General features: G+C 38.5%; 1 protein-coding gene across 4 annotated transcripts in view; it reads left to right on the top strand.

Moving 5' to 3' along the window:
• LOC126281645 (transmembrane protein 131) overlaps positions 1-24,922 on the top strand; it is a 353,143-nt gene that overhangs the window by 214,504 nt on the left and 113,717 nt on the right. For all 4 annotated transcript variants that reach the window (XM_049980780.1, XM_049980779.1, XM_049980778.1 and 1 more), the window contains exons 15-16: positions 12,392-12,629; positions 23,155-23,533. In XM_049980780.1, the coding sequence (XP_049836737.1) occupies positions 12,392-12,629; positions 23,155-23,533 (617 nt within the window). The remainder of the gene's footprint in view (positions 1-12,391; positions 12,630-23,154; positions 23,534-24,922) is intronic.

The following is a 24,922-nucleotide window of genomic DNA, read 5'->3' as shown; positions in this document are numbered from 1 at the left end:
TGCTTTCACAGGTAATTCTGCTTTTGTTTTGTATTTTCCCATGAACTACCTGATACTTAAGATATTCATGGACATGTTAGTGCCAAAATAGGTTCCTCATTCTAAACTTTTTAATATTTATTCCTTTAAATTAAACTAGTCACTAGTGTAGGGCTCGTTAAAACTGCATTTCATGTTTGTTGTTCATATGGTACTTTCATCAGCACCTACTGAAATATCCTTTAAGTGTGTGAATTTTTTAAAAGCTGGGCTTTTGATTATGGTACATTTGAAACCCCATTAGGTGCTTCAAATGCCAGAAATTTGGGCACACTATGTTGGGATTTAAAGGTAAGGCAACAATTATAAGGTAGCTCAAGTTGCAGAAACTAATTGCTCTGATTATGACTTCTGTGTAAAGTATTCAGTGCCACGTCCACTAGAATCAGTGAAGTCCTTGTTTTCCTGTTAGCGGAGAAAAATCTTACTAACTAAGCACATATTATACTTGAAGGCATGCATATGTTTTCCATTTATTTTCCTGGAAACAACAACATATACAGAAAGTGCAATAACACCTTTAAAGAGAGCCGTATTTCAGATTAATACTGTGATTTCTCCATGTAGTCACCAACATTCATTATGCACATTTTCTAACTGTGAACAAGAGTTTAAATACCACCCATAAAAAACCCGAACTAGCTGTGGTAGCACTGTCACCCGAACTTGGCAATGAGTTCCATATGGCCAGACTAGTATTCGGACATGTATCAGTGGCATATATCATATCAACTGATTTGTGTGTGTGTGTGTGTGTGTTTCAAGTATGAAACCTTTACAATGAAAACTTCTTTTCATCTGGTGATAGTAGTGCCCAGGCCAACCAAGAAGTGTATCAGTTGTAACATGAACACTCAGTAACGAGTGTACCACAGAGATCCAAATCAATTTTAACATGATAAACATTTCATGTTCAACACACACATAATTTGATATAGAAGTACTTAATATATGAAACTGATGGTGAACCATATGCCCAAATAGTAGTCTGGCAGTTAAATACAATCAAATAAATAAATAAATAAATAAATAAAAATCATAACACCAAGGAGTTTCGGGACATAAATGAAAGTTGGTAGGTGTGTTTTTACATCTGAAAGAGGGTCTGTCTTCCAATTTCATGCAAGTTGAATAAGAATGGTGCTAGTAGCACCACTGCAAAGATGCAAATCAGGTTTGCTTTAAATATGTGCTGTAATGGTATGAGTGTTAGTTTCCTTTGAGATTCGACTGGTGAGTTGATGTTAGGCAACAAAGACACCAATATCAACACCTCAATAATTTTGAATGAGATCGAGTAATAGTGCTACGAGAAGCTGGATGTTCCTTATGTGATTTGCAGAAAGACTTGGCAGGAGTGTAGCCACTTATCACAATTGTTGGCAGCGGTGGTCATGACAATGTACAGATGCAAGAAGACAGGGCTTCAGATGGTCACTATGCATCACCGAGAGGGAAGACCATCATGTTCAGTGTATGGCTCTGGTGCATCATACTGCATGTGCAGCAAGAATTTGAGCAGCAGTTGGCACCACAGTGACACAACTAACTATTAGGAATTGGTTACTCCAGGGACAGCTCAGGGCCATTCGCAACTTCATTGGTGTCAATCAAGAGCTTATTGGAAGGCTGGGTTGAGGTCTGTCATTCTGATGAATGTTGGTTCTGCCTCAATACCAGTGATGACTATGAATTGGGTAGAACTAGGCAAGTTGAGGAACTGCAACCAACCTGTCTACATGCTAGACACAATGGACCTACACCTGGAGTTGCTATATGGAGCGTGATTTCATATGACAGCAGGAGCACTCTTGTGGTTATCCCACATACCCTGACTACAAATTTGTTTATCAGTCTTGTGATTTCACCTGTTCTGCTTCCATTCATGAACAGCATTCCAGGGAGTGTTGTCCAACAGGATAACACTCATGCATATACCACTGTTGTTGCCTTGGCATGCTTGGTGAGCACATATGGGACATCATCAAATGACAACTTGTGTCATCTACAAACAGCATTATATGTCCCTGTATTGACTGGGCAAGTCAACAGGTGTGGAACTCTACCCCACAAACTGACGTATGGCACCAGTACAACACAATGCATGCATGTTTGTATGTTTGCAGTCAACATTCTGGCAGTTACACCGGTTATTAATGTACCAGAATTTCACCTTTGCATTGGCATATCTCATGCTTACATTAACCTGTCATCTTGCAATGTTGATTACTTAATTATTTTACCTAGACAAATGTATCCCTGAAATTCAATTACTCTACATTAATTATTTTTTAGTGTTGCGATTTTTTTTCCCATCAGTGTATTTTCATGTACAGCTCACAATGCATCTCGATATTGGACGCCAATCTGGAAAGCTCTCCTGCAGCTGCTATTTGTTCAGGACAATGAAATCAACAGGCCATAAGAGGAAGATTAAAACATTAGTACTACACTAAACTAATCTGACTTGGGCACTGAAAATCAACACAAAAGAAAGCCAAGTTTCAGAATTCTGAAGTACTAATGTGTATGGAAAGGAGACAACTAAAGAAAAAGCATCTGGGTTAAATCCTCTCTGTTAAATAACAAGGGAAGAACAGCATTGAAGCAATAATGAAATATTAAGGAGAAGGAGTCAAAACAACAGGCCAAAAGTCATTGCTATGCCAGGTGAGGATTTTGTAATTCAGGTGAGGTCTTTTAAAGTGAAACATCAAGTCCTTTCAACTCACTGTCACCTGACATGGAGTCATTTCCTTGTAGAAGGGAAAGAGAATGACAGAACTTTGCTGATTAATGACACGCATATTACTCTGAAATTCAAGTGGTATCAGGACAGCTGTGGAGGAGTTTCAACAGTTAGAACACAAAAGATTCTAATGTTTCTGTCGACAAGAGACATTGTAGATAAACTGGAAGTCCTGTGCTCAGGTGATACAGCAGCTGCAGGAGAGATGACCTCACCCATGATAGTGCAAAAGTAGAGTAGCCATATGTCAGTGATGTGGATTACTTTATTCCTGTCCCTCTCACAGCAGCTACTCAAAAAGTTGACAGTGAACATTCCATGTAATGTTACTTTGTGTAACAATTGTTTGGAGCTGTGGATAGTGATACTGTCTCTGGCAGTAATTCTCAACTCCCTCAAACTTACTGTACAAAGTTACCAGAGGGGGAGTGCCTCTCAACTACACCTATAGACTTTGCTCAGACAATGACAGACTATCTCGATTCAATCAGTGCTATAGAAAATCAAAACTGAGAAAGTCATTGGAAAATTCTGTTCAAAAATAAAAGTTTTAAAATTGCTCTTTTCCATTTGGATTATTGATTCTGCCTCATCCGAGACCAGGAAGACTTCACCTGGCAATGATCAGATCCAGTACTGCATTTCACAGAACCTTAAACACCAGGTGAGAGAAATTATCCTTGCTTCTTTGCTTCCTCTCTCTCTCTCTCTCTCTCTCTCTCTCTCTCTATTTACAAAGCCCAAGCCAATTGGAGACTTATCCTACTGTTGGAGGAAGGGAATCTTATATTCCTTAACTTCTGTGAGTGCCCTTCAGGCTATCCATTGCGTGTATAGATAAAAAATTTGAGACAGCAAAGAGCTAATTTCTTTGCTTAAAGGGCAGGGAAGAAGGCTAATTATGCTGGATACAAAGGCACTGGGAATTAAGAGAAATCAAACTGCAGATGAATTGGCCAAAGATGCCTGTATAGGAGACATTACTTAGTCACCTTACTGTTGCTGTACAAGAACATGCATCAATTAGAGGAACAAGCTGCATTCAGTGAAGTCAGTGATTTGACCATGCTATTCCTCCAACCAGCCACTGAAGTGAAATGAAGAATTTTAATGAACATTGGGTGAGGAATCATACTATGACACATGAATTCATTCTTTGGCAAAAGAGTCCACAAGTGCAAAAGGATTCACCAGTGTGTTGTGCTTATATTATAAAAATATCTGGCCATCAAATTTTAACAGAATATGTTTTGTCTTTTTGACAGGAAAACAGCATCCATCTTGTTGACCAATCTACCTCTTATTTTATATGATAACAAGACAAATGTTATACAGGATTTAGCATTTTGTGTTAACATATGACATACTATCGAAGTTTTTAGGTAGAAGATTTTAACATACTGTATTTACTGGGTGACTAGCTCATTACTTTGGGTATTAGCCCCTCGTGGTATTCGCTAATATTTCAACAAATTTTTTATGCAAGAACTATAAGATGTTTGTAGTGCTTCTGTATGAGTGTAAATATTAGAGAGTGGACCAGGTTAGATATTAAAAGTGGACCAGGTGTCAGTTAGAGATATTATTTATTAGTGTGTAAGTACTCATAATATTTAATTTTATATGTTTTAAATCTTAATGCCACCCCCAGCAATGCATGTAATCTAGTTGTAGTGAGAATTTCATTTGTCATTATGTATTGGCATCACAAAGAATGGTAAAACATCACCTGGTTTGTATACTGAAAACCAGGAATCTCCATAGCTGCACTCACTGTAAATCCAGGATATATCAAATGATTCTCAACAATCTGATCAAGCTGTAGGTAGCTGTGCAGTAAAGGCATCTTAGAAAGACCATACCTGAAATCTGCTGCCTACATTCACACTGCTTAGATTTGAGCTGGAAAATACTACCCATTAAGGGAGCATGTTAACATTGTAGCTGTTGTCAGCAATAGCATAACATCCGTAGTTAGGAGTCCATTGCAGTCAGTGTTCCTTATTCATGAACAGTTTTGCAGTACTTTGTTCTTTCTCTAACCCTGCAGCAGCAACACACCAGTTGCTCGCATATTGAGTTTGGAGAACTAACTGACTTAAGTGACTTAAATTTTTAATAAATAGATAGGTGTATATAACCACTCTCACAATCTTTTTTAATTTACCTGTTTTGCAAATGGAGAACATCATTGTAAGATCCACAAGGTACGTCAGTGCTTTTTGTTCTCTGCTGGTTCAGAATTCTCAGCATTGTAGGCCATTCTTGTCCTACCAGATAACTGTTTTCATAAATCACTTATAAGCATCGTAGAAAGTATGGCCTGCTAACATTTAGGGTGGAGCAAGATTCAACCCTAATCCAAAGTTGGAAGTGACTGTCACACAATCACTTAAGAAACACAGACTTGTTTTACCAAAGAGTAATAGGGGTATATTCCTTGGTATGGTTTTAACTCAAAAATTTATAAAATTTTGAAGAGCTAGGAAGATAAATCAAAGGAATTTGCAGTTTTCAAAAGAAGGATGATGATGAGGCTATTTGAACAACTTACACACAGGGGTGAATGGAGTAAATGGAAAAACTAAAGAGTTTAAAGTATAAAGGGTGAATCTCCTTGATGAACATTTTGAAAGTTTTGTAGGTTTATTGCTGAGTTACACACACACACACACACACACACACACACGTGGATTCTAGTCTAGATCTAGTGTATAACATCAGAAGTTATCTAGTTATCTTTAAGAGGGTAACAACACTGGAAGACTGTAGCAAACTGCTTGAAGGCCTGCAGATGGTAGCAAATGGTGCATGGAATGACAGTTGACCTGAACAAAAATAAATGTAACATATTGTACATTAATAGGTAAAGAAATCCACTACTGCACAATGATACTATTGGTATCAAGTTCCTGGAAACAGGAAATACTGTAAAATATCTAGGAGTAACCACCTGAAGTGTCCTAAAGTGGAATAACCACATAAAACAAATATTAGGAAGATCAGATGCTAAGCTGAGATTCATAGGAAGAATGTTAGGAAATGCAGTTCATCTATGAAAGAAATGATGTACAGAACACATGTTCAACCAATTCTTGATTAGTGCTCTTTAGTCTACGGCCTGTACCAGGTTGGATTGATGGAAGAGATAGACAAGATCCAATGAAGACTGCACATTATACGTATCATAGGATCATTTAGTCAGTGCGAGAGCATTACAGAGTTGCTCTATAAATTCCAGGGGCAGACACTGCAAGAAAGGTGTGGATCATCCAGTGGTACACTATTGAACTTACAAGAGCATACATCCTGGGAAGAGTTGGAAAACATACTTCTTCCTCCCACATACATCTCATTAATGACCACAATACAAAATGTGAGAAATTGGAGCAAGTGTTTGGTTTAATGGCAACCATTCATCCCACATGCCATTCATGAATGGAACAGGAAATGGGGGTTGGATAGTGGTACCAGAAGTATCCTCCGCTACTGACTGTAAGGTAGCTTGAATACTATACAGGGGATATGAAATGATGTGAACACCTATACATACTTGGGAATGGTGTATTAATTAGAGGTTGGACCCAATTTTCTTGTAATATGGCTGCAGTTCTTCTTGAAATTCTGACATATAACGATTGTATAGTCTCAAGTGGAATGTTATGCCACTCTTTGATCAGAACCTCTTCTAACTCCTGTAGTGATGAGGGAGGCGGAAATCTTCTCTGGAGTCTGCAGTCCAACACCGCCCACGAGGATTTGATAATGTTCAAGTCTGGGCCCACAAGGATTTGATAATGTTCAAGTCTGGGGCTGTACTGGCCAGGGAAGACACTGCAGTTCAGTTGCATGCTCCTTATACTGCGATTGTACTGTCCTGGCTGTGTGAATGTGTGCGTTACATTGGGTAACAACATTTGAAACATTGGCTGCACCTGACCACCTAAAATGTTCACATAATCGTTGGCTGTAACACAGCATTTGAGAGTAATGATGGGACCAGCAGAATAACATGAGATGGCTGTCCACACCATCACACTTCCACCTCCGTGCTTGACTGTTGGAATCAATCAATCAGGATTGTAGACTTCTTTTGGTGTTCTCCAGATGTAAACCTGGCCCAATGTTGGAAATAATGAAAACGTTGACTCGTAGGACCATATGACATGTTTTCACTGATCAGCCACCCAGGTTTTATGCTCCATACACCATGTTTTATGCTTCTTTGCATTGGTTGTCATCACTAATTGTTTCAGTATATCAGCTCTTCCATGAATATTCGCTTTATGGGGCTCCTTGAGGTCAGTGTCGATAGACATGGGTTCTCGAAGATGGCTGTTGAGTTCTGCAGTCACTTTAGCCACCGTAGCTTTGTGTTGTTTTGACACAATTCGTGTTAGCGTAAGGCAATCTCTGTCATCCCACTGTTAGATTTACACAATGATGTTGTTCCACGTTTTTTGTAGACTGTCATGACTGTTGAAACAGTTGCTCTTAAAGCATTTGATAAGTTGGCTATCTTGGTTACTGATGCTCCAGCTAATTGGGCCCCCACAATCTGTCCTCTTTGGAACTCTTTTGGGTCTTTCATTGCATGCCGACCTTAGGCTCTGAATGCAAATATGAAGTGTGCACTACTCGCAAGCAACCTGCACTGATGCCTAGTCCGTACTGAACACACACAGTCTGGTGTGACATGTACCTTATTTGCGTTGTTGAACATCAGACTCAACCATCCCATTACTACCACTGTTCCCATTATTTTGCTTATCCCCTGTAGGTGGGAATGTTGGAGAAAAGTGTGTAGATCCAGTGTGCTCCCAGGTAGCTCAGATATCTGTAAATACAGTTCTCAGATTTGTAATGGAATGAAAACCACCGAAGGCTTGTCACTTTGGTATTTGTTGGCATAATGAGATGCAAAATCATTTGATGATGATGATGATGATGATGATGATGAAATTTTAAATGAGTATTAGAATAACTTGGCGGGTAACAACTAGATACATGTACTTGGCTGTTCTTTAGTTTTAGATTAATTTCCCTGCTGGTGTGCCAGCATATTTTAAACAGATGAAGAGATTAATGTAATGTGAATTGTAAGATTTTGTCAAGTTTGTAATTTTTGCCCTACATTATTAGGTAAGAGACATTAAAGTGTTATCATGATGACATGTTCACTCAGATGAAAGTGATCAGACAGTAATCAGTTTTGATTTTTGCTTTGACTTATACTGTGTAAATCTATTGACAACTTAATGGCAACAATTTTATATTTTTTTATGTGGTGTGATTGAACGTGAATACAGATGGGTAAGGGTGGGGAGGAATTTTAACAGAATAATTTTCGAGAGTTTTGACTTTTGACACTTAAATCTCATTAGCAATGGTGATAATAGCTGTTTAAGTGAGTGCACGTATGCCCCCCTCCCCCCTTTCTCTCTGCCAACACACATTAAACCCTCTTCTGCAAAATCTGCTTGTTCTACAGAACTTTATTATTGCAGAATGTATAGCCATCTACAAAAGCATCCAGATGTTGTGTCAATTGATTAGCTCTCTTCATTGATATGACAAAAACTTAAGAACTGATACAGGCTGAATGATTACTTGGAGAGGACTCCCTCCACTCCACATCCCAATCCTCTTGTGGTGTTTGTTCCACTTTTGTGCATAATATTTTGATGACTGAGCTAATTATCATCGTGAGCCTGGATAGTATGATTCTTCCATTTCTTCTTTGTAGAACAAAATAATAATAAATGAAAAGCACTTTATTGCTTATGTTCTGCAGGATGAATTTATTAAAGTTAACTGGTTTTGGCCTTACAAGATCACCATCAGACCTTAACAAAACTATCAAGATTTTGTATATCCATCCTACTGATTGAAGGTTTGAGGGACTTCATCCATTCACTTATGTAATAAAATGGAGCACCTACAGCCATGCTTCCGTATATGAGGCTACCAGTTTTGGTGATTCCGTACACCAACAGCATGCCTTAAGTAACACTTAGGTGGTTAACTCTAATCGGATACACAATTCAATCAGTGACCAACATCAATGAACTGGTTTCAGTAGACTGCAACAATGATGATGTGTCTCCGACCATCAACAGGTAGCTGATAAATAATTACAGGGAAACAGAAGAATAGGAAGCAATGGAAAACTGAGAGGATTATGTGCACTTTAGAAGAGGAGAAGTGCTGAGCTATGTTTAGTCATTTAAGACTAAATCAGGACTATGGGTTAGATGTTCGTGGATTTCCAGGGCTTCCAAGAGGTTGAATTTGTGGCCTTTGTTTGCTAAGTGAAAGACACGGAGCTGTGTGGCTGATATTTGTGACCCTCACTCAGTACATGTTCAGCAAAAGTGGAGTCACAATTCTGCAACCTCCATCTATGTTCGTGGTCAGCAGGCATAGTTGCTATGTCACTGTCTGATTAACCAGTGTAAAACACATCACAGACTGGACACATTTTACTGTGTTTACTCATTTCTTGTTATTTTATTGATTGCCTATTACTCCTTCTGTTGTCACAATTGTTAATTCTTTCTTATACTTGGTTTGTAATATTATGAAAAAGATAGATTGCTACGCACTATCTCACTATATAGTGGATATGTTGAGTCGCAGACAGGCACAATGGAAAGACTGATAAACAAGTAAGCTTTCAGCCAAAAGGCTTCTGTATTAGACAACATAAACACACATTCTTGCAACTCCTCCCCCCCCCCTCCACACACACACACACACACACACACACACACACACACACACACACACACTAACACACTATAGGGTTTATAGCAATCTAAACTTTTCATAATATTGTCATTATTCTGTCCTGGATTTTCTGTTTTTTGACTAATTTTATTTTATTTTACTGAGCTTGTTTATTTAATGTGAACTGTTATATAGACTCTGTTTTTGAGTTTAATGTTTATGTTTTTCCTGGTTTGCTCCCTTTATATATTTTTATTGTTCAACTTTACAAACATTGTAACTTCATTGTAAGTTGAAAACTAGTTAGCTTGAATAAATTAATCCTGTAGAACATAAGACAGGATATTGTTTTACCACTTCATCTGTTTTTATCATTGTAGTAGAGCATCACAGTCAAAACCTTTTCTACATAGTGTTATTCCTTCAACCCCCTGCATGTTCAGTCTCTCCTAGTGTCATGTTACTGTCTTCTCCAAATTCTGTTCTTTCTTGTTTTAAAACATCAGTTTTCTTGATGTGACTACATAGACTTTCCCAGCTTATTAAGAAATGGTATTATTGTTGTGTCTGCAGCCGGATCATAAAATCATCTAGACACAATATTCCAGTGGTCCACCTGGTCACCTTCTTCAGCAATTAGCTAATCTTGTCAAAATCAATTCTTTTGTGAACAGCGGCTGTTTTATACTCCATGGAAGACCAGTAGTGCAGGCATTGTTCTGTGGTCAAAGTTGACAGAAACAATGAATTACTATCGAATACCTCTGTCAATACGTTCTACTGGCCAAGTTAAAGATCATTCTTTTTTAATGCCAGATAAAACTGGGAGTCCACATTTTACGCAAAAGGAAGTCCTTGCCTCTATTTACAATTTTGTCTGCAAGTCTAATTTCAATTGGTTCTTTTAAGAGACAGTTACAGTAGGGAGACACAGGGGTATCTATCTGTCTCTCATAATGCATCATTCTCTATGCCTTGCTTAGACAAAGCTTCACCACTGCAGATTTCTCAGGTTGTAGTATATGTGCATGGTGATAAGTGCTCAACACATTTGCCATGAATGGTGCAAATTGTTTGACCAATATACGTTTTCCATAATGACAACTGTATTCTGTAAATGGCGGACTTAATCAGTCCTATATTATCTCTTACTGAGTTAAGGAATGTTCTAATCTTGGATGGTATGAAATACATTTTTAATGTTATACTATTTTAAAATCCTTGCTATCTTTGAAGATAAGCCTCCAGTGTATGGTAGGAAAGAAATCAATCTACTTGCATACATGCATCTTTTATTGGTTCCAGTGAAGGTCCAACCTCAAAGGGTCAATGGATATGTTTGTCTGTGCTGCCATTTTGCTTGAACACAAATTTAAGATGACCTATCTCTTGTGTCAAGCTTTCTGTGTCTGAGATGGCATAAGCCTTCTTTGCCAATGTCTGCAGGACTCCTGTGCATTGGTTCAGTGGATGACAACTCGCACATAGATACCGCTCTATACAGACTGGTTTCCTGTAAACACTGTCTTTCGGAATCTCGTCGTTCTTTCTATAGACCAGTATGTGCAGAAATTGGAGCTTTCCATCCCTTTCAGTGTGCATTGTGAAATTGATACTGTGACGAAGGCAATTAAAATGATGCAGGAAATGGTTCATAGTGTCTATTCCATGTTGCCATACAATAAACGTATTCTCTACATACCTCCAAAAACAGGTACCTTCTTCTGTCTTCAAAATCTTCCAGAAAAGTTTTAATGGTGGGAGTGATAGTCAACTTCCCAGAACCATTCCATCAGTTTGTTCAAAATGGGGCTGTGCTCCTCTTAGGCACTGGGCACAAAGGATTGTTATCACTAGAAAGTCTCCAGAATTTCAACATCTTTGTTCTTGACCCTTGACATCAGATGACAGCACCCATCGATGAATTGTGATTAACCTCATGTATAAAGAATTAGATGACGCCACATTATCAGTTTTGGAGAAAAGCTTAAATTTTGCTCCCATATTGAGGAGCCTTCCCATTAGTAAATTCATTTGCTATGTGGAGCAAGTGGTGTTCTGTTTTCCTGAGGACTGAGCAGAAGAAATATCCTTGTGTTGGGGGCTGCAGCAGTGATGATTTTGGGTGGATGCACTTTCAAGTCATTCACAGTGTATAATCAGGCCATGACTGTTGTATGAATCACTTCCTGTGAAATTGACAAACAATATTCTCACCTGAAGATAGCTGAAATGTTGTGTCTAGATGACGATAACAACCAGCTACCGACCTGACATTCCATTGCTAGGGCATTCCTGGGCCAACTTCATCATAGGTCTTCCTTTATAACATATTTTTTCGCATTCTCTTTGTGCATTATTTATCACCTTAACTTGTTCCTTTTTCTGCTTCATTATTTAATTCCACCATGTCCTCTGTATTTAAGTTTCTGAATCTTTTATTTTCTTAAAGTTGTTCCCTTTACACTTTTTTTCATTCGTTTGTTTACTGGCTTCCTGTTCCACCTTTTCCTTTTCTCTCTATTCCTTCCTTGTGATTTCTCATATACCACGATGTTTGAGTACATGTCCTGTTTTAGCAATGGAAAGCGGAACTGTAGTTTTAGACTCTAAACTAACTTCGAGGTTGTGGGTTACTCCCTGTTGTTCCCTTTTCAGATAACACAGTGTGTTGATTGGCACTAATAATGATATTGTCTGCTAATTGTTGTCTTCTTGACTCCACTCTGAAAGCCGTAGTAACAGTTGTTAAAGTATCTGTAACTAGAAATAAATAATAAAAAGGTACATTTTGAAAATATATCCATATCCTGTTAGAAGTGTCACAATGCATTGCTTACAACAATATAAATATATGTATTTTTTTCCCTTCAGGGCAAGCTGTGTGTACAGCAGTTGCATGTGAGATCTCTCTTCAGCCACACAATGATGGTGACGGGAATTACAAGTGTGCCACCTGATCCAAGAGTTACATACATACCGCCAGAAACTGGCGGAGGCCCTATTTATATCACAGAACTGCTTGTAAATTCAGTAGGTGATCTGTGCTTTGAACCCGGTCTCAAGTGCGGAGTTTCAAAATGCTACACAGGCATACCATACAATAGTTCAGGTTTGTATTACATCAGATATATCTTTTCATGGTTTTTTTTTTAATTTAAGCTTTAAAATTAAATGTTTTTGCACTATCATTAGTGTGTCCCAGTTTTGAATAGTTACTTATTTCATAAATGAAGAAAATTACTTAGATACTGTGTGTTTTTGATGAGAGATCAATAGAAGGCTATTAATTGTAGTGCCTACACAGTGAAAGTACTGTAAATCATTTGCAGGTATTTGTCATCTACCTGGGCAGTTACAGTGGTAGCACAAATGTTCTGGTGCTGTACAACTCACATTTTCAATTCCTGTATGTTTGTTAATTTAGTCATGTTTTTATTTTTATTCTCATACTAAAGTTTGAAAGTGTGCTGAGGCCTGCCACAAGAAAAGAAGTGGAGGAGTTTGAGAATAAAATATTTGAATAATTGATAACTGGGAGTGAATTGTGAAATGTCTAAGTACCGATTTATCAGCATAGAGATTGTGACTGTATCTGTTGTAGAGTGAGTGAGTGAGTGAGTGAGTTAGTTAGTTAGTGGAAATAAAAATAAAAATCTGTAATTATAATATGTGGGAAGTCTTTCCTTCTGAAATTTTAAAATAGTATCCTTCAAAACTGGATACCTAACAAATTTATGCTACTTTTCCTATGTTTTGCTTTGAAATAGTTGCTTGAAATATTTTGGTAAATTGAACTACTGACACAAACAGAAAGTGTTGTCTTTAATGCAAGTCTTAAAATATGTTAACTTGTGTTATTGATTCCTAATAATTACGTTTCCCGATATTTACATTTCGGAAAAATCAATTTTTGCTGTGGATTTCAGATGGTTTTGTACTAAAAATATTATTGCTTGTCATAATGTTTACTGTAGTGTCAGTTATATGTATGTCTTCCTCCACAGCAGCACAGGGGTAACAAGCAAAGTAAAGTTTTGATGCTTATTTAGCTCTGTTGTTTGGGCCACCACACTCTTCGTAGCTCACAAGAAATACGTAAAATACAAGTATGAACCAAAAAGAACTTTTACCGATTTCTTGAGTTTGCTTTTTTCATCTGACTGAAGCTGCTATTGATTGTTTATTTTTGTGAACCTACTTTGTTCTTTTACAACTGTGGAAGACTGAATTTGAAGTAGTGTCAATGTGCCAAATGCTGACATAAAATATAACCTATTCCTTGAAAAATTAGTATGAATTTTTGAAAATGGCTTTTCAATAAGCTGATCAGAAAGGACGTTAATCCATGGATTGTTAGAAGGATTGAAGTATCATGTTAAAGGAAAAGTATCTGTTGGCAAGAACAAATAAATACCTTGCAATAGTTACTCACTACAGAAGCTCTTTAAAATTGTCAACTATTTTTTAAAAATCAATCTCTTATTCTACATGTTTGAAAGTTTTACAGTGTGTAGATACATCCTTTAGGAACAATATTTTCATTTCTCCACATAATTTCCATACATCTCAACTGCCTTATGCCATTTTGGAACCAGAGCCTGTATACTCGCACAGTAAAATTCTGGACCAACCTGTTGGAGCCACTGTTTGGCAGCACGCACAAGGGAGTCATCATCTTCAAACCTTGTTCCATGAAGAGTGTCTTTCAGTTTCCCAAAGAGATGATAGTCACATGGAGCCAGGTCAGAACTGTAAGGCGGGTGTTTCAGTGTTGTCCATCTGAGTTTTGTGATCGCTTCCATGGTTTTTTGACTGACATGTGGCTGTGCATTGTCATGCAACAGAAAAACATCCTGCTTTTGCCTGAAGTTTCTTCAGTGTCGTCACATATGCATCAGAATTTATGGTGGTTCCACTTGGCATGATGTCCACAAGCAAGAGTCCTTCAGCATCGAAAAACACCGTAGCCATAACTTTTCCAGCAGAAGGTGTGGTTTTGAATTTTTTTTCCTTGGGTGAATTTGCATGATGCCACTCCATTCATTGCTTCTTCGCCTCTGGTGAAAAATGAGGGAGCCATGTTTCATCACCTGTCTCAATTCTTCCAAGAAATTCATCCTCACCATTCTCGTACTGTTCCAGAAGTTCACTGCATACCATTTTTCTTGTTTCGTTGTGAGCCACTGTCAACATCCTGGGAACCCACTTGGCACAAACCTTTTTTAATGCCAACACTTTCAGTATTTCGCAGACACTTCCTTCCCCTATCCCAATGTAGTGTGACAATTCGTTCACTGTGATGCGTCTGTCAGCAGTCACCAATTCGTTAACTCACTGCTCATTGTCTGGAGTGTGTGCAGTATGAGGCGTGGGACTGCAAGGACAATCCTCAATATTGCCGTGCCTGCTTTCATCACATAACCTGCTTGCCCACCAACTAACTGTACTGCAATCGACAGCAGCATCTCCATACACCTTTTTCAACCTCTTGTGGATGTTTCCCACTGTCTCGTTTTCGCAGCACAGGAATTCTATGACAGCATGTTGCTTCTGACGAACGTCAAGTGTAGCAGCCATCTTGAAGACACATGGTGACAGCGCCACTCAAGGGAACTGGTTGAACTAAGTTTGAAAACAAGCGGGAAGGATGTATCTACACACTATAAAACTTTCACACATGCAGAATGAAAACTGTACTTTTACAAAATAGTGTGCATTTCTTTTGGAGTGACCCTCGTATACCCCTATCAAAGGTGATAGGAGAGTTGTCAGTAAGTACCAGTCTGTCTCACTACTGACATCATTTGCTAAAATTTTTGAGGAGGTGTTGTACTCTAGAATAATATCCTACTTGAGCAAGAATAATATCCTTAGAAAATCACAGATTGGATTTCAGAAGAGCTGCTCAATTGAAAATGCCATTTATGTATTCACTAACCAAATTTTACAAGCATTAAATTATAAAATAGCACTTGATATTTTCCGTGCCCTATCTAAGGCATTTGACTATGTGAATCACAATATTCTCCCAGATAAACAGATTTATGATATAAGTGGTGTAGCCAACCAGCGGATATTATCAGATTTAACCAAAAGAATGCAGAAAGTTATGCTTAACAATTCAATCAAGGTAAGCAGTGGTGATTTTCCTGACTAGAAGAGGCACAATATTAGGTCCACTATTGTTTACCGTATTGTAAAATACCTTCCATTTAATGTACAGGAAGCAAAATTAGTTCTTTTCGTGCATGACACTAGTGTTGTGATCAATCCAAGCATACATACAAAAACAGAAGAAAATGTAAATAATGTTCTTAAAAGTAAATTTGGGGTTGGGTGCTCGATAAACCAACTATAATCATTGGAAGAGCTGTGGTCAAATTTGCTTCTTGGCACATGAGTGCTGCCTGTAGAGAATGGTGCCAGCATTCTATCATACTGTATCTTCTGGTTTTGTGGTGAACAATTCCACAGAATTTATTGAGCTTTAAAACAGATCACATTCCAACTTGTGACCACGGTGTATTGTGACGTGTAGCGGGAAACCAAATTGAGAATTCCAACTTGAAACGAAAGTGGATTGTCCATTCAACAGAGATAACAGGCCTGCTGTGTCGACATGTACATGAGCAAATTGTGTAGTTGTGTCAGGAAAGTCCCCTACTGCTGTGATCACATGGTGGGACATTTTGCTTAGTTGGCACTTGACATACATATGAGTTCATTCTGAGCAGTCTTTTGGAATTACAGCCCAGAGTCTAGGTGGAACGTTGCTGTGATGACAGGTTCATCTTAGAAATGTAGTAGGCGAGGTCACAGTACAGTTTGACAACTGTGCCAGGAGCACTGACTAATTGAAATTCCAAGCTTGACAAAGTATCCTTGAGGTGGTTCTGGAGTTTTTGGTCAGACACTTGTGCCACAGCAAGTTGAGCGAAATCGATGACACTTCAGATGGTGTTGATATAAGAAAGACAATAAGCTACTACATTTTCAATTCCTGAAATGTGTTTGATGTCTTTGCCCCAGGGAAGTGTGATAGTACAACTATGTTCTCTGTATACATAAATGATTTGGCAGAAAGAGTGGGCAGCAATCTTTGGTTGTTTGATGGTGATGTTGTGGCGCATGGTAAGGCGTTGAAGTTGATCGACAGTTGGAAGATACAAGATAACTTAGACAAAAATTCTAGACAGTGTGATGAATGGCAGATTGCTCTAAATGTGGGAAATATAAGTCAATGTGGATGAGTGAAGAAAATAAACCTGTAATGTTTGGGTACAGCATTAGTAGTGTACTGCTTAACACAGTGATGTTGTTTAAATATCTGAGCATAACACTACAAAGCGATATGAAATGGATGGTGAATGTGAAGACTATGGTAGGGATGACGAATTGTCAGCTTTGGTTTATTGGAAGAAATTTAGCAAAGTGTGGTTCACCTGTAATGGAGACCACATATAGGACACTGGTGTGATCTATTCTTGAATACTGCCCAAGTGTTGGGGGCCCATACTAGGTCAGATTGAAGGAGGACATCAAAACAGTTCAGAAGCAGGTGGCTAGATTTTGCAGTACAGAATTGATGAATCATTGCCATGATTGTGCAGCATTCAATGGGCCAAATTTCGTGAAAAGGCTTGCAAGTAACCCAAATGGAGTGGGGGGGGATAGCATTCTTCAGTACATCTGTGTCCACCACTGGGATCAGAGTAAACACATTTGCACAATGAAGAACACAGAATATGGTTGCATCTCATAATAAAGGCGCTGGGTAACAGTCTGGCACTGTTCAAAAGTTGTGTGCACAGTATTCCCCACATGGACACATTCTGCCTCCCGTCTTTGGCACAAGGTGCTAGGTAGATGACTGTGGGCCTCAGGATATATGAATAATTCCTTCCTTAAGCATTGTGCTACAATCTGCCTTCACAGCCGCTCTGTGGTTGGGAGCTAGACATCTAGGTCTACACGAGACTGGTAGTTCATCAGTAGTTTTAATAAGGTGTACTGTGTTGTGACGTACCTCTTTCGGTGCTCCTAGTGGTCACGTCAAGGCTGGAAATCGTTGCAGTAGGTCTTCATTCTCACCACTGCCCATTTGCATGATCTTGGCCGTACGCACTGCCTCACTGTGATGGAATCCTGAAGCTGTCAGGCCTGTGACATTGTCGATGAGTTTTGCATTCACCATCTTAGGAAGCAGGTGACAGTGTGCTAAGCAATGGGCTGCCATGATAGGTTAAGTCATATCTGTGATTGTGAAATCCCATGCAAAGACATGACGCAGTCCCAGGTCTAATTCAATTCACTACATACTGTATGTCTGTATAGAGGAGTTGTTTGCTGCAGTAAGGCTGAACAAGATTGATGGTTGGTTGCCATGTAATAGGGTTTGAAGAAATGTAAATAAGTCTGATCCAGTATTTACCATACATTTCTGACCTGACTTCCAATCACATATAAATAGCCGTTGTGATTATCCTCAGTTATTGAATGATACACTCATGTCTAATTGCCGCTGGCAAGAGCATGATACATCTGCATACATAATCCCTGATTCTGCAGTGATACCAACAGATGGGGTATTGACCTGTTCTAGAAGTTAAGGAGATTGTGGAAGAGCGGTTTCTTGATCCCTTGCACTGTCGGTTGCTGTCACTGCTATAATTACACCAAGTTAACAGGTTTATAAATACAAAATCAAATAGGGGTAATACAGGAGTAGGTTTAATAATGAATAAAAAAAATAGGGGCACAGGTCAGCTACTACAAACAGCATAGTGAATCCATTATTGTAGCCAAGATAGACGTGAAGCCCACACCTACCACAGTAGTACAAGTTTATATGCCAACTAGCTCCGCAGATGATGAAGAGATTGAAGAAATGTATGACAAGATAAAAGAATTACTCAGATAGTGAAGGGAGACAAAAATGTAATAGTTATAGGGGACTGGATTTTGATAGTAGGAAAAGGAAGAGAATGAAAAGTAGTAGATGAATATGGAATGGGGATAAGGAATGAAAGAGGAAGCTGCTTGGTAGAATTTTGCAAAGAGCATAACTTGGTTTAAGAAACATGAAAGAAGGTTATGTACATGGAAGAGGCCTGGAGTCACTGGAAGGTTTCAGATAGATTATATAATGGTAAGACAGAGCTTTAGGAACAAGATTTTAAATTTTAAGACATTTCCAGGGGGAGATGTGGACTCTGACCACAATCTATTGGTTATGCACTCTAGAATAAAAATGAAGAAACTGCAAAGAATTGGGAATTTAACCAGATGAGACCTGGATAAACTGAAAGAACTAGTGGGTGTAGAGATTTTCAGAGAGAGCATTAGGGAACGATTGACAGGAACAGCGGAAAGAAATACGGTAGAAGAAGAATGGGTAGCTTTGAGAGATGAAATAGTGAAGGCAGCAGAGGATCAAATAGGTAAAAAGCTGAGAGCTAGTAGAAATCCTTGGGTAATGGAAGAGATATTGAATTTAATTGATGAAAGGAGAAAACATAAAAATGCAGTAAATGAAGCAGGCAAAAAGGAATACAAACATCACAAAAATCAGATCGACAGGATGTGCAAAATGGCTAAGCAGGGATGGCAAGAGGACAAATGTAAGGATGTAGAGGCATATATCACTAGGGGTAAGATAGATACGGCCTACAGGAAAATTAAAGAGACCTTTGGAGAAAAGAGAACCACTTGTATGAATATCAAGAGCCCAGATGGAAAACCAGTTCATAGTAAAGAAGAGAAAGCAGAAAGGTGGAGGAAGTATTTAGTAGGTCTGTACAAGGGTGATGTACTCCTGGGCAGTATTACGGAAATGGAAGAGGATGTAAGTGAAGATGAAATGGGAGATGTGATATTGCGTGAAGAATTTGACAGTGCACTGAAAGACCTAAGTTGAAACAAGGCCCCGGGAGTAGGCAATATTCCATTAGAAGTACTGATAGCCTTGGGAGAGCCAGCTATGACAAAACTCCACCATCTGGTGAGCAAGATGTATGAGACAGGTGAAATACCCTCAGACTTCAAGAATAATGTAATAATTCCAATCCCAAAGAAAGCAGGTGTTGACAGGTGTGAAAATTACCGAACTATCAGTTTAATAAGTCACGGCTGCAAAATACTTGCACGAATTCTTCACAGACGAATGGAAAAACTGGTAGAAGCCAACCTTGTGGAAGACCAGTTTGGATTCCGTAGAAATGTTGAAACACGTGAGGCAATACTGACCCTATGACTTACCTTAGAAGATAGGTTAAGGAAAGGCCAACCTACATTTCTAGCATTTGTAGACTTAGAGAAAGCTTTTGACGATGTTGACTGGAATACTCTCTTTCAAATTCTGAAGGTAGCAGGGGCCAAATACAGGGAGCAAAAGGCGGTTTACAGTTTGTACAAGATCCAGAATGCAGTTATAAGAATCGAGGGACATGAAAGGGAAGTAGTGGTTGGGAAGGGAGTGAGACAGGGTTGTAGCCTATTCCCAATGTTATTCAATATGTATATTAACCAAGCAGTAAAGGAAACAAAAGAATAATTTGGAGTAGGAATTAAAATACATGGCGAAGAACTAAAAACTTTGAGGTTTGTCGATGACACTGTAATTCTGTCAGAGACAGCAAAGGACCTGGAAGAGCAGTTGAACGAAATGGACAGTGCCTCGAAAGGAGGATGTAAGATTAACATCAACAAAAGCAAAATGAGGATAGTGGAATGTAGTCTAATTAAATCAGGTGATGCTGAGGGAGTTTAGGAAATGACACACTTAAAGTAGTAGATGAGTTCTGCTATTTGGGGAGCAAAGTAACTGATGATTGTCAAAGTAGAGAGGATATAAAATGTAGACTAGCAATGGCAAGAAAAGCGTTGCTGAAGAAGAGAAATTTGTTAACATCGAGTATAGACTTACATGTCAAGAAGTCTTTTCTAAAAGTATTTGTATGGAGTGTAGCCATGTTTGGATGTGAAACATGGATTATTACTAGTTTAGATAACAAGAGAATAGAAGCTTTGAAAATGTGGTGCTGCAGAGGAATGAAGATTAGATGGGTAGATTGTGTGACTAATGAGGAGGTACTGAATGGAACTCATGAGAGGAGGAATTTGTGGCACAACTTGACTACTAGAACGGATCGGTTAGTAGGACACATTCTGCGGCATCAAGGGATCACCAATTTAGCGGCGGAGGGTATAATTCGTAGAGGGAGACCAAGAGATGAATACACTAAACAAATTCAGAAGGATGTAAGTAGTTACTCGGAGATGAAGCAGTTCGCACAGGATGGAGAAGCATGTAGTGCTGCATCAAACCAGTCTGGACTGAAGACAACAACAACAACAACAACAACAAAAACAGTAGTTCACTGATGTTCTTGGTGAGTGCATCACTTTTGGCTACAAGATTGTCATAGTCTACGCGTGTTACCATTGTTGTCGATATGCTGCCACACAGTGTTATCACTGCAGTTAATGGGGCTTGTGTCATTACATCCATTACCTTGTCAACTAAGTTGTCCACTACATCTAGGTAAATCTCAGTTCGTGATGCCGTAATTGCCATTACTTGCGGTGGTAGGCAGCTACTCCTAATGCTCGTAGCAAGTTGTCAGGTACGGTGCTGGTGTAGATCTTGCCCCGCAAGTGCAATAGATACTGTGATGGCTTCTGGTCATTGATACCCTTCTGAGTTCAAACTTACCTGATATGTTATTCTTTGAGATGCTAAGACTTTACGAATTAATTCTTTGCTGAGACTTTACGAATTAATTCTATCTTCTGCATATTGATGGTCTAGATGATTCACCACTATTGCATACTTCATGGAATCTGTTGTGATTCTGGCAGAAAGAAAATGGGCCTCTACTTGCACAAATCACAGTATGGGGTTGTGTGATCAGAAGTCCAATAAATGCTTGGCAGGTCTGAATGCTGATGACACTGTTATTTCTGATATCTCAGATGTGGCAAAATGCTTGGTTAGCTGGTAGCTTGAGTTCTTTCTGTGCTGTAGGGCATGCTAAATCTTATTGGGGTCACCAATTCTTCAGGCTGGCTGCTTTTCACTGTCCAGTCTTTAAATTTATTGTTTCAACCTCTAGCCTGTCTGTCATATGAATATAAACTCTCAAACAAGAAAGGAACAAAACTTATTACATTGCACAGAAATGGGAATGTGGAATCTTCCCTGCAATACAAGAATGAATCTATATTGTATTTAGTCTGTAACCAATTAAATCCCCTGGAATATGTTGCTGAAAAAGGGGGGGGGGGGGGAGAAAGAAAGATCACAAGGCTAAGAATAAGCACATTACTAAAGAAATAAAATGATGTGTGTGGTGGCTGGGGAAAAAATGTTTGACAGTCGCGACGTAAATACTCACATGCACGATACTGCAAGCCACTACATTTCACCAGGATATGAGTCACTACATAGTGATGTGTGGTTTTCTGTGAATTGATTGTGTCAGTCTCAAAAAGAGACAACATATTCAGTTCTACAAATCTGGAGGTACAACCCCAATGGTAAATGTAACACACACTGAGGAAATAATAATTGTGCAGTTGACAACTGCGGAAACTTCTAAATTTTCAGTTGTCCATACTGATTAGATTTTAAACTGGAGAAGACACTCTTTGGAACTGCTGAAATATCAGTCCAGCTACATTTGCACTTAGAATAATTGCAAATCTTTGGGAGACACAAATCACTAAGTTGACATATTTTACATATTTTCATTCTAAAATCTCTCATGGAATAATGTCCTGGGATAACTCATCTTTAAGAAAGAAAATATTTATTGTTCAACAGTATGCTGTAAGGTAAATATGTAGGGCTCACCCCATTCATCTTGTAGACAATTGTTCAAGTAGTTAGGTGCTTCATGGTTTGTTGGAAATAATCCACCGTGGTTCATAAAGAACAACGAAGCACATAATTACAATACCAGAAGAAAAAATGGTATTCTTTGCTCCATTGTGTATAGAACAAAAAATGGTGCACAATACTGCCATCAAATTTAATCACTTACCCCGTGATATAAAATGTCTGACATAGCAGAGTTGAATTCGGGGGGGGGGGGGGGAGAAGAAAAAAAACAAAACAGAAAAAGTTTCTACTGGACAACTCCTGCTATTCTGACAAGATTATAAATATACTGTGTTCTTCATTACTGCACTCCACCTATTGATATGCTTTTCAATGTTGAACCAAATATTTCGATATTTTTTGCATGTTTGTATGTGCAAAGTTCCACCATTAACACTGACTCCTTTGTTACACGTGCTGAAAAATATGTAGCAAAAATTTAACTAAGTGATAAACGACAGGCACATCTGTTTTAGTATATATTCTATAAATTCATTTCACCATTAAGTAATTAATAATCTGTACAGGTATAATTATTTTCTAAGTTATTACAGTCAAAAAACTTGTATGTTACATTGCAAGTTCTGTGCAACAATTTCACCTTGGTGTAAAAACGCTGGTCAGTTTACTCACAACTTACCATTAATCTGTGGCAGAATAATGAATGTTTTATGTTGTATGTATTATGAAATAATTCTTATTAGTTTTTGCCACATCTTTAAATTGTTTTTGTATTTTTTCTGGTCTTTTACAGAGGGTAAACAGTGGCTGCACTCTCTGACGCTTCCATTCCATTGTCAGGATTCTGACTTATCACAGCTCAATTATAGATATGGTCAGTTCTTGTCTCTAACCAAGGAAACAAATGCGTGGAAGAATCTTACATTTCGATTGGATACAACTGAAGTGCGGGGTCATATTTTCCATGCCTCTGTACATCTAGTGTGGCCCAGAATTGTATCATCTGCACAGTCTAAAAAATTTAATGTTGAATTTCCTTTAACACAAGTTGGTGACACTGTGTTCAAGGACTTAACTCTACATAATCCATCTTCTCAGCCAATCCTTGTTCAATTAGCAATGGAGGGGACATATCCTCAAGCAAACCGAATGCTTGATAGTTTGTCACCAAGGTATTTATCATATTTTTAAATACTTGTTTATGTATATGTTTTTCTCAAGTGCATTATAATTTGTTATATATTGATAAATATTACTGTTAACAATTTCTGCAGCTTATACACTACTAAATTTTGATGTTATGTATCCTTATAGTTATTGATATTTTCCTCATTTTCCTAAATTTGTTTTCTGTACTGTTGTGCTGCTGCTATCAGAATATCCAGTTATTTTAATATCATTCTATTTTTTGACTGTGGCAGGTAGGTAACTGAAGCTTCTAGCACATTTCTTAAGTTTTGAGAATGGTTAACATTATTGATTTGTTAACACTATCATCTTTAAATTATCCTTTGTGTCTAATCTTTCAAAATACTCATCGTACGTTAATTGTCAATTAATGGGAGAATAATTCAGTGATATGGCATCAGACTAAAGGTAATTATATATAGTTTATTTAATTTGGTCTCTAGTCACAATCACACCCATTAATCTTCCAGTATAGACTCTCATTCTCAGTAAGTGACTTTTACATGTTTATTATTTGCTGAATCTCGCTTTACATTGTAGTTATGAAACTGCTTATTCCCTAACATAGAGCTGTATGCAAATTTGACACCTCCTACCCCATCATTCCATAGTCACATAATATTATCCTCACTGATAACATTTGTTGTTTACACACATGATCTCTTCACTCCAGACCATTCCCACAGTTTTGACACAACAAACATTAAATGATGACTAACTGAAAACCTCAGCTGCTGACAGGTGCTGTTGATATGCCTTGATGTGGACAGTTGAAAATGAGTGTCCCGACTGGGACTCGAACCCAGTATCTCCTGCTTACATGGCAGACACACTATCCATCTGAGCCACCGAGGACACAGATGAATAGCGCGACTGCAGGGACTTATCCCTTGCACGCTTCCCGTGGGACTCACATTCCCAACTGTCTACAGTTCTACAAATGTATTGTACCTTATAGACATTTGCCCAACCACTCGCCGGCCGCGGTGGTCTCGCGGTTCTAGGCGCGCAGTCCGGAACCGTGCGACTGATACGGTCGCAGGTTCGAATCCTGCCTCAGGCATGGATGTGTGTGATGTCCTTAGGTTAGTTAGGTTTAAGTCGTTCTAAGTTCTAGGGGACTAATGACCACAGCAGTTGAGTCCCATAGTGCTCAGAGCCATTTGAACCAACCCAACCACTCATTACTCGCACACGCTTTGGCGATTCCCGTCAGAGTTTGGGCAACCTGTGCGCATTCGCACAGACGAAGGTCAATGGCTGGGTAGCCTTTAACTATATATATGAAGACAGTAGCTTGTTCTCGAAAGAACAGTTACTGTTGATGACTGTGCAGGTTTTCCCTGGAATAAATGATGACTAACTGAAAACCT

This window comes from Schistocerca gregaria, chromosome 7 (genome assembly GCF_023897955.1).
Source record: "Schistocerca gregaria isolate iqSchGreg1 chromosome 7, iqSchGreg1.2, whole genome shotgun sequence".
NCBI lineage: Eukaryota > Metazoa > Arthropoda > Insecta > Orthoptera > Acrididae > Schistocerca > Schistocerca gregaria.
Note: the sequence above shows the minus strand (reverse complement) of the source record. Positions and strands in the feature narration are given on the sequence as shown.